Source organism: Bos mutus, chromosome 5 (genome assembly GCF_027580195.1).
Source record: "Bos mutus isolate GX-2022 chromosome 5, NWIPB_WYAK_1.1, whole genome shotgun sequence".
NCBI classification, from domain to species: Eukaryota; Metazoa; Chordata; class Mammalia; order Artiodactyla; family Bovidae; genus Bos; species Bos mutus.
The window spans coordinates 44,395,022-44,408,285 of NC_091621.1; the positions used below are offsets into that span (position 1 = coordinate 44,395,022).

Genomic DNA, 13,264 nt, shown 5'->3' on the forward strand with positions numbered 1-13,264 from the left:
TTAAAAGTGGGAAATATTAGTGTGGCCAGGTGGTGATGAACTAGAGGTGGGGGGTGTGAGGTGAGCAAGACCAGACTGTGGTAGGCACTTTTAAACCAGGTTAACCAGAGGAATTTTGTTGCAAGCCTGATGGGAAACCGGTGAGAGGTTTTAAGTAGGAGAGTGATGTGATCCATTTCTGTTTTTAAGTAATCGACACTTGCCACTGCGTGGAGACTGTGTTGGATAAGGGCAAGAGAATAAGCGGGAAGACCAATCAGGAGACCCTTCTAGAGGTCCAGAGGGAAGACTGTGGCTTAGGCTAGAGTAGGGCAACAGGAATGGAATGAAGTGGATGAATTCAAGGAAGAATCAACAGGGTCTGCAGTGTGTTGAATGAGGGATGAGGGAAAGGGAAGAGCAAGAATGACCCTTAGATTTCTGGCTTAGATACTGGATGAATAATCGCAGTGAGAAAGGAGCAGGTTGGGGGATGGTGGGAGAAAGGACTTGTTGAGCTCAAGATGCTTATGCAGTGCCAAGCAAACAGCCCAGGAGTTCGGAGGAAAGCTACAAGCTGGACGAGAAAACGCTTGGGAAACTAAGTGTAGAGGTAATGTGTGAGCAGTAGGAAAAGATGGCACGTGAGCTCTCCAGGGAAGGAAGAAGAGATGAAGGGAGAGCAGAAATGGCCAGCAAATGAGACCAAAAAGGGACAGCTGGAGACGCAGGAAGGCACACGGAAGCATGTGATGGCATAAAGAAAAGAGTGGTGATTTCAAAGAGCTCTTGATGAGGGGACGTTGACGGTAGTCTTTGTCCATTTCCTGCTGCCGGCCAGCACTGCAACTGAGAAAGCAGAGAGAACTTGGATTCACAGGGAGGCAGCTCCCACAGTCTGCTGGGGAAGGTTTTCAAGAAGCCTTTTCTGTCTTTCCTCCCTCCCCACCCAGAACAAAATCCAAGGGATCGTCTTTGATTTTGTCACTCAACAAGCCTTCGACATTGTTATCATGATGCTCATTTGCCTTAACATGGTGACGATGATGGTGGAGACAGATACTCAGAGCAAGCAGATGGAGAACATCCTCTACTGGATCAACCTGGTCTTCGTCATCTTCTTCACCTGTGAGTGTGTGCTCAAAATGTTTGCCTTGCGGCACTACTACTTCACCATTGGCTGGAACATCTTCGACTTCGTGGTGGTCATCCTCTCCATTGTGGGTGAGTGGGGCAGGAGGGGCAGGGGAGGGGACCCGGCGGACCCTGAGGATGGGATTCCTGGGAGTGCAGCGAATGACATGCGGCCGAGGGGCCCGCAGGGTTACCCCCATGGTGCCCTCAGTCATCTTGTGGGGCTGCCCACATCGCTGACATGGGTCAGCGAGTGTCTGTGAGTGTTCACGGTAGTCTTGGATTCCAAATTCTGTGGTTGAAGAGGGGGAAAAGATTAGATTTGGTTCTTGCTTTCAAAGAGTTTACATTCTAACAGGGAAAAAAAAAAATTGTATTTTAAAATCTATCAGTAGCAGTGTAACGTGAAAAAAGCCCTGGTAAGAGATTGTTACATTGGATGTTAATGAGAATTCTGGTGATGGTGGCTGTGTCAACACTTCGGCTGTGGCCAACACTCATTTACTACAATTTTATGGTGCTGAGTAGTTTGAGAGTTTCTTCACTTGTGTTATCTCATTATGACAGCCCAGGAATCAAGGTATTTTATTATCTTCGCTGTGAAGATGTCCAGAGTCACTCAACTCAGAGGTGGCAGAGACAGAATTCAAGTTGGTTTTTAGCAGTGACTTTGTGGCATTTGTTTTAACCAACAAAGGGCCTGGAAGGGCTGGTGTCCTGGCAGGCAGTGGAAATGCTGTCCTATTGACCACCCTCCTCAAAATTTCCCTGCCTTCCTCACAGGCTTCTCGAATGATGCCACACTGCCTTGGTCCCAGGTGGGTGTGACTCGAGCCAGAGTGCCCGAGACAGGGAACCGGTCCCAGAGCTGAGGTGGTGACTGTGGCCACCAGAAGGCAACTGTCCTCCCACTGTCTAGTCCTGTCCTCCAGAGCACCATGTCCAAAAATGTGTTGTGTAATCTCATGTATTTCTCCTCAAGCAAAGAATCCCATAATGAAACTACTTTGGGCAACACTGTACGTTGCATTTCCCTTCAGAGGGTCACAGGGCACATTAGCCCACAGGAGGCGCTTGGAAGTCTTGGGGTAAAGAATTCTATTTAAAACGCCATCCCACCTTTATCCAATCACAACACCCTGTTTTCAAGTAATAATAATGTTTCTCAGACTTCAACGGAATATATTCTGTGCCAGTCATCATTCTGAGCTCTTTACGTGTTTTAATTCATGCAGTCATCACAACAGCCCTGTAAATATCCTGAGGAGCCAAGGCACAGAGCAGTTACTGAGACACGCAGCTGATGAGCGAGCAAGCCCGGCCCTGGCCTCAGCTCCACACCCGAAACCTCCCACCAAACACACTTTGGATGATGCTGCCCTTGACCACTGTTCTTGAACTTTTTCTGCTCACCCATCACTGAGTGGGATGGAAAACCCACAGATCAAACCATGCCCCCTATTTTCAGATGGTACTTGAAAAGAAGTAGGAAGAAGTGTTTCTCTTGATGCTTGGGATTTTTTTTTTAGTATCATTACTTTGTTCAGAAACAAAAGTGTAGGAAAAAATCTTTTTAAATTAAGAGGCGTTGGGGTAAAATTTACCCTGGCACCTCCTAGAAAGTGAAAAATGAAAGTGTTAGTCACTCAATTGTGTCCGACTCTTTGCGACCCATTGTAGCCTACCAGGGTCCTCTGTCCATGGGATTCTCCAGGCAGGAATACTGGAGTGGGTAGCCATCCCGTTCTCCAGGGGATCTTCCCGACCCAGGGATTGAACCAGGTCTCCTGTGTTGCAGGCAGACTCTTTACCGTCTGATCCACCAGGGAAGCCCAGCACTGGGTCTTGTAGGCACCTCCTAGAGAACCTCTTAAAAGTTGACTCCACTGCCTCGATAGCTGCCTGCCTATCTCTCCCCACTTTTCTCTGGCACAATAAAACACTGGTCCTAGAAAACCTTACTCAGGCATTGTCTCCTCTCTGAAGCCTCCTCTCCATCATATATGGAATGCAGACATCACCTGCATTACACTGGTTATGACTTAATTGAGAGGTAAAAAGAGGAGAGCTGAGAAAGTCCTCTTGGGTCCCAGCTGAGGTAGATTTTCTTGAAAGTTCAAATGCCTCCTGAGATTCTAGCTCCAGACGAGACCCCAGCATGTTGTCTGCCTAGTGTGCACTTCCAGCACCTTGTCCCTTCTGAGAGTTAAGACTCTTTCCTAGCATAAAACCTTCAACTAACTCTTCTGCAGTTCCCTGCCCCCGTGTTTATGAGTCCCCAGGATTGGGGGATATTTCTTTCTTTAAATGAAGCTCACACTATCCCATGGGGGGCTCTAAAGCAGGAGAGGACACTGGAGGAAGAGCACGTGGTGTCACTGCCGCCCTTCTTTGTCACTTCCCAGCCGTTTCATTGCCTCTTCCTTCCGTGACCCTCCCATTTTCGCTCTGTAGTTTTAAAGGCAAGTGGTCTGGTGGAGGTGGGCCCCTGGAGGAATGTGAACAGAAACAGGCCCTTTGATATGTGTGTTTTGCCCCCTACTTTCATATCCTATTAATGCCTTGACATTTTTATCTGCTGATACTGGTTTCTGATTTATGACTTTAAACACAAAATCTAGAAGCTGTGCGTTAAAAACCACTCCTGAGAAGTCCCTTTAGTTTGCAGGCTAGTTTGGTGGGGTAGGGACATGGGGCCATGAGAAACCAAAAATGTCTTTCTAGAGCCAGGAAGAAAATGCCCTGAGAATTGGTGACCTTAGCAGACTAAGATTTTGCAACCACAGGGTGGAGCCAGGACTTCTCATTCACTGTTTGTGAATGTGGCAATTTGACAGCATTTTGGAGAAGAATCCATAACATCTCAGGAAGTTATGCACAGACAAATCTGAAAAAAAAACAAACCCAAATTTAATACCAAAGATCAATCTCAGAAACATAATATTAGGTTTCAAAAGCAAATTAGAGATCTAGAAGAAAAAAAAATTTAAGGGAAATTAGAGATCTAGAAAGATAGATACAGTATAATTCCTTAAACCTTGTAGGCTGCTACCTATATTTTTCATACATAGCAAAATTATGAAGACACTGAGATGATGCATGCCATCTACAGGATAGTGGGTGCTTTTGGAGGTGATGAGTGGAAGCAGATGTGGTCTCTGGGTGCTGTTGTTTTTTCTGCTTTTCTGTATGTTTGAAACATGTGATTTTCTTTTGAGAAAATTTTTTTTATTATGAGTTCAGATTGACTAGTAAGGCACTCACTCTATAAAGTCCTTTGAAATTAAGGGTTCCATAGTGCCAGATGACATAAGTAAAGAGAAAGGGCATTTCCAATCTCAGTAACCTATCTCCCGTTCCCCTTCTTAGGAATGTTCCTGGCTGATATCATTGAGAAATACTTTGTCTCCCCAACCCTCTTCCGAGTCATCCGATTGGCCCGTATTGGGCGCATCCTGCGTCTGATCAAAGGCGCAAAGGGAATTCGTACCCTGCTCTTTGCCTTAATGATGTCCTTGCCTGCTCTGTTCAACATCGGCCTTCTGCTCTTCCTGGTCATGTTCATCTTTTCCATCTTTGGGATGTCTAATTTTGCATACGTGAAGCACGAGGCTGGCATTGATGACATGTTCAACTTTGAGACCTTCGGCAACAGCATGATCTGCCTCTTTCAGATCACCACGTCGGCTGGTTGGGACGGCCTCCTGCTGCCCATCCTAAACCGCCCCCCTGACTGCAATTTGGATAAGGAACACCCAGGGAGTGGCTTTAAAGGAGACTGCGGGAACCCTTCAGTGGGCATCTTCTTCTTTGTGAGCTACATCATCATCTCCTTCCTGATTGTGGTGAACATGTACATTGCCATCATCTTGGAAAACTTCAGCGTAGCCACAGAGGAAAGCGCAGACCCTCTGAGCGAGGACGACTTTGAGACCTTCTATGAGATCTGGGAGAAGTTCGACCCTGATGCCACCCAGTTCATCGAGTACTGTAAGCTGGCAGACTTTGCAGATGCCCTGGAGCATCCCCTCCGCGTGCCCAAGCCCAACACCATTGAGCTCATCGCCATGGATCTGCCAATGGTCAGCGGGGATCGCATCCACTGCTTGGACATCCTTTTTGCCTTCACCAAGCGGGTCCTGGGAGATAGTGGGGAGTTGGACATCCTTCGGCAACAGATGGAGGAGAGGTTCGTGGCGTCCAATCCTTCCAAAGTGTCTTATGAGCCAATCACGACCACGCTGCGGCGCAAGCAGGAAGAGGTATCAGCAGTGGTCCTGCAGCGTGCCTACCGGGGACATTTAGCCAGGCGGGGCTTCATCTGCAAAAAGACAACTTCCAATAAGCTGGAGAATGGAGGCACACACCGGGAGAAAAAAGAGAGCACCCCATCCACAGCCTCCCTCCCCTCCTATGACAGTGTGACTAAACCCGAGAAGGAGAAACAGCAACGGGCGGAGGAAGGACGAAGGGAAAGAGCCAAAAGACAAAAAGAGGTCAGAGAATCCAAGTGTTAGAGGAAAGCAAAAATTCAACATTGTACAGACTTAAAACTTGCAAGTGAAAGATTGTTTACAAACTTCTGAATATTATCAATGCAGAACAGCTGTGGAGACACTTTATCCCGAAGATCTATACCAAACGTAGTCTGCTTACCACGTACCACGGTTGCATCTTGAGCAGTGACCTGCCAAGGGCAAAGGACCCTGCTCCCTGGACTCACAGATTTTCTAATGCTTGGGCAGGTGGTTACTGCATGTTCCACATCAGTCAATGCAACTTAGGACAAAACTAACAGGATACATAAAACAGAGGTCAGGCTGCCGGGACCAGTGTATTTCCGTTGCAGCCAGATGGATTTTTTTTGTTTGTTTTTTATTTTGTTGATTCTCAGAAGCAGAAAGCATCACTTTAAAAGTTTGTTTGTTCATGCAAACTCTATTTGCATTCTTACATTAGTTAAGCTAAGCAGCAAAAAGGAAAAACACACACACTCACATTTAGCCCATGTCATTTACTTGTCAGTTTCTTTGACATAATGCCGCATCTTCTCCACATGGGCTTCACGTGGTTTGGAGATGGGTGGGGGAAAACAATCAGGTTTCTTCAGGCTGAGGAGGACTTGCTCAGGCCGATTCCAAACATTGTGTTCGTTCAATGCGTAGAAATGATTTGCATGATGGCATGCCGTGATCAGGAGTCATGCATGAGAACCATACACCACAGGACACTACTAACCCTGTCCCCTGCACTGGGTCAGCCTTTGGACAGGACCCAGCCCTGCACCGTTCACTGTATTTGGAGAAAAAATGGTAAGCATTCCATGCCCGCTGCAATTCTTTCTGAATTCTTAGAAGTCTTTCATACACCTTCTGGGTAGGGAAACATAACCAACCAATTGACCACCACCACCACCAACAACAAAAAAAAACAAACCCAGTCCAACAAGCAGATGGATCCGTTGTGTGTATATGTTTAACAGACATCTCTAACATACAGCCATTGTTGCACATTTTGAAAGATGAACTCTTTAATGCTGCTCTGTGTCCCATACGTGGGGAAACTTTGATCTCGAATGGCTTGTATTAATGTCACTGTAAAACCAAATCTTAGGGCTAAAAACAAAAATCAAAAAAATTTTTTTCATTTATATCTTGCAATATTTATGATGATTGTTTAGCCTTCATACTGGAGAACTGACACTTTTTGGGGTAGAGATAAAAGTGCTATTCAGAGTAGCATGTTATCTCTAGAAGGTCATTTGGGGAACTTAAAACAACCTTTCGTTGGGGGTAAAGGGGTGCTCACTTCATCCGTATCATGTCCTCTGCATTGTGGCTTTCTCCGGGCTGGGGTCCACATGGAGGGGGTTTAGATATTCCGAACGGGCCTCTCTCTTCTATGGAGTGGTTGTCACAAGCTCAGTTGCTGCACAGTTCCTCTTGCCTGCATCACATTCTTGCACCATGCAGGGCTTCCTTTACCCACAGAGGTGAGTGAGGGCAGCAGCGCTGAGCTATGGCTGTGGTTTCTTTCATTTCTTATTAGAATCGATGATCACTGGTGGGACCTCAGGAGAGATGGAGCCGCCTCTGAACCCAGCCCACTTGATTTCTTTATTGCACTGGTTCTCATGAGAAAGCGATTTAATATGAATCCTTAAGAACTTCCAGCTTCCCCAGCACATTCCCTTTCAGCCAGTTTCGCCATCTGCTTAGCGACCTGCACATTGTCATTGGAGGGTGGCTTTGGCGGGGAGCGTCATAGCTTCTGTTCTATCTCCCACTTCCAGGAAGAGAGTTCTTAGTCCAGGGGTTTCTCATCCGATGACTAGATTTCAGAGCTAAGATGCTGCAGGTGAATGTGTCAGGAAGTCGATTCAAAGAATGAGGAGAGACTTCAGCATGCAAACCAAATCAAAATGAATTCTTCCTGAACCATACGGTAGAGGGGAAAAAACAACCCATAGTCAGACACACCAGTCGGCCTTGCAGTAGGAGCACTTTGGATGTAATTTCACAGTCCACCTGACTAGTTTTGCATAGAACAAACCACAGCCAGTCGGTAAGCAGAGCTTCCTATCTTGCTGGACCGTTAGAAACTCTGTCCAGTTCTCAGAAGCCTGCTTCTGCGACGTCATCCGTAGAACTTTTTGTACTACACCCGATTCCAGGTTGGGAAGGCATTCTCTTCAGTGACCCTGCTAACTGCTAGGATGAATGTATAGTAACATGTACAGGCTACATCGTAAACAGCACAAAACAGAAGCTGACGTGTGGTTATTCTTTTTAAGAGAATTATAAATACTGTAATATATCATTTTATTTTATTGGCATGCCTTTTTGTAAATACAAAGTATTAACTTATTAAATAGGAAATGGCTTCTGGCTTATGCCATTGTCATGTTTATTTTTATTTTTTATACTTTTCTTTCTTCTTAGAATTTAGATGCTGTCAGCCAATGTACATCCCCAAACCAGACAGACAGACAAAAAATTTTTTATTGCTAATGGTCTTTTCCAAAACAACAAAAAAATATATATATTTTTGTTCCAATGTGCAATAAATTCTAACCACTTCTATGCAAGATTTGGCTAAACTTCATAATTGTTCTTGTTCTTAGGTCTTGAGATGGGCCACAGAGCTATAAGATCCCGCTCCGTCCTCCAAGTGCTCGTGCTAGTGATGTCATTAAGCTACTAGAGCATATTAATGAGATTTTTTGAGCTCTGACCTTTTTTCCTCCCCCAGGCCCTGCTCTCCCCACCCAGCAGGCTGTCTCCTCAGTGACACACACAGGCCTTGGTATCTGACACCCATCAGCCAGCTTCATAGGGAAGAAGCCACCTCCACTCTATTTGAAGTTTCACTTTTTTTGTTGTTTGTTTCTAAAAACTTTTCCCACCTTCTTTCTCCCCACCTGATGGCCCTCCACCCACCCACTCGTTCACGCACTCTCGCACTCACCCGCCCTGCTCCACACTTCTTTGGTAGTAAGTGACACCATCACCAGCAGTTTACACCCGCAGTTAACAGGCATTGAACTGAAAGAGTCATGAAGGCGTTCTCGCACGTCTTCACCCAGTGGATAAGTGGCAACGCTTTGCCAAATATTAACAAAGCCAATCAAAAAGCAGCAGCAGCCACAGTATCACTGCACATATATATATATAGATATATAAATATGATATAAATATTTATTTTTTGTAGCCAGGTCCTTGGTGCAGTATTTATACTCCAGAATCCACCTTTAAAAAAAGGACAAAAAGCAAAAAGACATGTGTGATGCTGTTAATTTAAAACGCAGAGCCAAAGCCACCGAGCAGCAGCTGACATGGTTGCTGGTTTGTGTGTGAAAAACACTTTCCCCTCTTCTTTTCTTTAACCTCCTCGTTGCTTAGGATGAGGAGACTCCGTCATTTAAAGCCGAGGGCGAGAGCAGGAGACACTTCCCAAGTCAGCTGCCTTGGACCCACCCCTCTGAATGAGCCACTCTTGGCATCAGAAGTTGACTGAGGAGAGATTAACAGAAACTCCCGGTCAAAGCCCCTGGAACAGCGATGCCCAGAGTTCTCTCATTTTTTGCTGCAACCAACGTAAGCTTGTAAAAGACCAATAGTAAAGACTAGTGTATTAGTGGATGCATGGAGGCCAGCACTGCTCTAACCAAGACGTGATGAAAAGTACATCACTTCCATAAGCCAAAAGGAAACAATAAAAATGACCCTTTTTACTGTACAAGGGAAGCCTGTCTTGGTGTGCGTTTGCTGCTTGACTCTCCCAATATTTTTTATACCTGGGAAGTGGGACTTGAGCACATTTGGGGAAAGGAGGGGAACGAAAGGGAGAGAAATGGGGATTTCTTGCAAAGTTCTGGCTAAAAAGCCAAGATTGGAGAGAAAAGCAAAGTCCTGATCTCCCCAGGTCCCCACTCACCCACTGCGTGTGGCTTTCCTCCCCCTGCTGGGCCGCTGCTTCCAGGCCCATTGATACCTGTTCCTCACCCCCGGCAGAGCCCCCAGAGATGATGCCAGCCAACCCAGCTGGACTGGCCTTACTCCTGCCTTTTTCACCAGTATTTTAAGAAGACCATTCCAACGCCCCATAGCTCGGGCGAGCACAATGCCCAACAGCCTCCACTCTGCTAGCTACTGCTGGGCCCTGCCCTCCATCTCCCCCACCCACAAACCAGCAGACTCGGCTGGTCTCATTGGCACCACCCCGCCCCGCTTTGGGGACACCCCTCTCTAGGCCACGTCTCCCAGTCCAGGAACACTCAGGAGGATTTTGAAGTGCCCACTCTAGTCCGCTCCAGGAGCTCCGCTCTGGAGAGAGATGGCTGGTAGGTCAGTCCCCATCCTCCCCTCTTGGCCCCCAGCCTCCAGGCCTGCTGTGGAGGTTAGATGGCCACGGTTGTGACTTAGTGACTGAGTCCTGGGCATCTTCTGTAATGATGCCTCTTTCTTTTCTCAGATGTTGCCCAAAGTTTTGCAAAAGCTTCGTTCATTTTCAGGTACCCCCACCCCCTAAAGAATTGGCTGCAGCTAGCCAGCCAGGGGGGACATCAGGAGAGAAGAGGGAGTCTGGGTGGGGAGGGGCCCAAGTTTTGCCATCTGGGCTGTGGCTCAGCATTGTGCTTTCTTGGATTCCCCTTCCAAGAGCACCAAGATTTCCTGTCAAAACGCTCCTGAGGCACCCCCTGCCCCTGCCCCCCACTGCTGTTTGCTGTACATAGAGGCTAAGTGGGGTGGGGTGGGCGGGTGTGCACGTGTGGTGTGTGTGTGTGTGAAGAATGTATATAGGTAAAGGGGAGCGCGGTCCAGTGGTTCCAGAGAAGGGACAGAACTCCTGTGTTCCATCCCTAGCTCAACCACTGACTCGCTGTGTGGCCTTGGGCAAGTCACTTAACCTCTCTGTGCCTCAGTTTCCCCGTCTGTAAAATGGGGATAATAATACTGACCTACCTCACAGGGGTGTTGTGAGGCTTTAACTAAATGTTTTGTAAAGTGTTTTTTGAGATACAGAGGCAAAGGCACTAGGGAAGGGCAAAGTATTTATTTGGACTTCCGGAAGATGAAATGGTACCATAAATGCTGCTATTCTGAGAGCCATTTTAAACTGCACTGCTCCAACCACCCCCGCTTCTCATCACCAGGACAGCAGGTCGAGAAAATGTCTTTCCTTTCACTTGCTTCTGGGGTTTGTGATTGTTCTAGACACAATTCTTTTACCCTTGCTGTATCTCCTTCCCTCACCCACTCGACTTGTTCCCTGTTCCGTTTATGCGGAAATGGCAGAAGTGCTTGAGAAATGAGAATGTATAAGTGGATTGGAAGTTTATAGTCTGAAATTTCAATTTTACTTTGTACTGTACATCTTTTTACTTTAGAATTTGCAATAAAGGGTTACGTCAATCTTGTTTTCAACTCTCCTCTTGGACTGGCCTGTCATTCTGTCATTACTCGCACACCGGAGCCCCTTGGCCCAGGGGTGCCCACCCAGCAGGACCCCAAGGCATCTGCTGTCCTTGCCGTGGTGGGAGCACAGTCTGAGTGAAGTTGGTGTAGGGGCTCACCCAGGCTCAGCTCCCTCAGTGGGGCTGGCAGTGCCCCACCCACTCAGGTGGGTAGGGAGAGTTTGGGACTCCAGGGAGAGCTTCAGGAGGCCTTGCCTGAGTGGAGAAAGCAGCTTGGAGACAGTAACCCCTGGAAGTGGGCACAGCAACCCCTGGAAGTGGGCGCAGCTCCAGCAGGGCCTCAGAGTAAACAAGCTCTGCATCTCGTTGTGTCCTTTTGCCCCAGCTCCATTGCTGCTCACAGATCCTTCCCTCTGAGCTCAAACTTTTGGTTCAAAGCAGCTCTGCATTCAAACACCTGACTATGCCACTTAATAGTTGTGACCAGTTTCCTTATGTGTAATGTAGATAACACCTTCCTTCTTGGGTTTCTAAAGAGGGTAACAAATAATGTATGTAACTGCTTAGCCTAGGGCCTGGAACACAGTGCTCAATAAATGGTAGCTCTTAGCAGAAGAGTAAGTGCAAGATGAAGGAACTAAAGCTGACGCGAATTGGGAGGGCCTGCCTCCCCTACCCTAGCCGGCAGACTGGCACCTGAGCCCCTCCTCTTCCACTGGCAGCCCCACTGGCTATGCAGTCATTTCCAACCAACAGATAAACTGATCGTTCCCACCTTTACGTGTTTTGTAACTTTTATATGTCAAAAGCGGCACGCCACCAGGTCTGTGCTCCCATTTCACAGCTGGAGTCACAGAGGCAAGGAAGTATGGGGCCCGCCTGCAGCCCAGGCCGCCGGGGACGCCAGCGGCTCTGCAGTCAAGAGTGGCTCCGCTTCCCCACAGCCAGGAGCCCTGGCGGACCGAAGCAGGGGCGGGGTGGGCGGCCGGGGGCTGCCCAGCCGCACCCAGTCGCCATCGCCGCCGGTGATCCACGGAATGAGTAGGATGAGCAGCGCCCCGGCGCCCAGCGCCCCCCCGAAGCCGGTGAGGAAGCCCAGAGCCAGCGGCCCGGCCCAGCCCGCGGGGCTCCGCTGATACGGCCCCTGGGGCAGTCGTTCCACGATCAGCTCCAGCTCGTCCCAGTTGGGCTCGGGGACCGAGGAGCGGCGGGAACGCAGGGCCGGGGCCGGGACGGGGGCAGCGGGGGCGTCGGCGGTGGGTATGTAGGGCTGCCCGAACTTGCGCAGTTGTAGTGTTGCCTGCTGGTGGAGGTTCTTGCCCAGCTCCCGGGCCACGTCTGGGCGGCCGCTGCGCCGCAAGGCCCGGGCCACGCGGTCCCACGACAAGGACGGGGCCTCAGCAGCCAGCCAGGCCGCCAGCCCCTCCCGGCAGCCGTCGGACATGTCGGCAGGCTCGGCCGCCGGCTTCCCCGCTGCCTCGCGCCTCCGCCGCCGTCGGCCTGGCATCGCCGACGTGGGCACAGGCTCGGGCTGCGCCAGCTGGTCCTCCGAAAGCCTGGCCAGCTCAGCCTCGACGTCCGGCTCCGGCGCCTTCAGCAGCGATTGGAAGTGGCCGCACTCCTCCGGGGTTAGCAGCTGGGCCAGGCGAACGGCCGCGTGAGGGCCCATGGCGTCCACTGCCCCCGCCGGAGCCAAAGCCCAGACCCAGAGCGCCAGCGCCAGGGCCTCCGCTGGAGCCCGTGCCGCCATCGTCTGGCGGTGACTGCGATCCACCGACTGTGGGGGGAGGAGCTCCGAATGCCCGCGGGTGGGGGAGGGCGGGGGGGGAGGGGCGCCAACATCCACGGATGGGTGGGAGGAACGAGGTTCCCACATCCAGGGACTAGGGGCGGGGGAAACATCCAGGGATGAGAAAGGGGTCCTCCAACACAACTTGTAGAAGGAAGATCTCCTAACACCCAGAAACAGGAGTTTCGAGGGGAAGATCTCACAAAACCCCGGGGGCTGAAGTGAGTTTTCAATACCCAGGGATCGGTAGGGGGACTGGAGGCTAGGATCCCGGCCCCTTATATTGAAATGCCCGCTGGAGGCCTCCTGGCTGGCCCATTTCTGTCAAACTTAGTATGTCTCCAACATCTCTTGTATCCCATTTACCGCCCCTCACCCTCCACCAGAAGCCTTAGACCCCTTACTCTTTATTTCCTATATCCAATCAATTCCCAAATTTTCTCATT

The 13,264-nt window shown here is 49.3% G+C and overlaps 2 protein-coding genes across 3 annotated transcripts in view; one reads left to right on the forward strand and one right to left on the reverse strand.

Annotated features, from left to right (window-relative positions):
- The window catches only part of SCN8A (sodium voltage-gated channel alpha subunit 8), a 123,845-nt gene extending 113,491 nt beyond the window's left edge, over positions 1–10,354 (forward strand). The window contains exons 24-25 of one of the 2 annotated variants that reach the window (XM_070370822.1): positions 933–1,203; positions 4,483–10,354. In XM_070370822.1, coding sequence (XP_070226923.1) covers positions 933–1,203; positions 4,483–5,630 — 1,419 coding nt within the window. In that variant the 3' untranslated portion in view covers positions 5,631–10,354. The remainder of the gene's footprint in view (positions 1–932; positions 1,204–4,482) is intronic. The other variant, XM_005908705.2, reaches the window with a different exon arrangement.
- A 1,511-nt stretch (positions 10,355–11,865) lies between these two features.
- On the reverse strand, positions 11,866–12,779 carry TMDD1 (transmembrane and death domain 1). The gene has a single exon (XM_070370821.1). The coding sequence runs from the start codon at positions 12,777–12,779 to the stop codon at positions 11,880–11,882; it is 900 nt and encodes a 299-aa protein (XP_070226922.1). The 3' UTR covers positions 11,866–11,879.
- Positions 12,780–13,264: the final 485 nt, after the last annotated feature.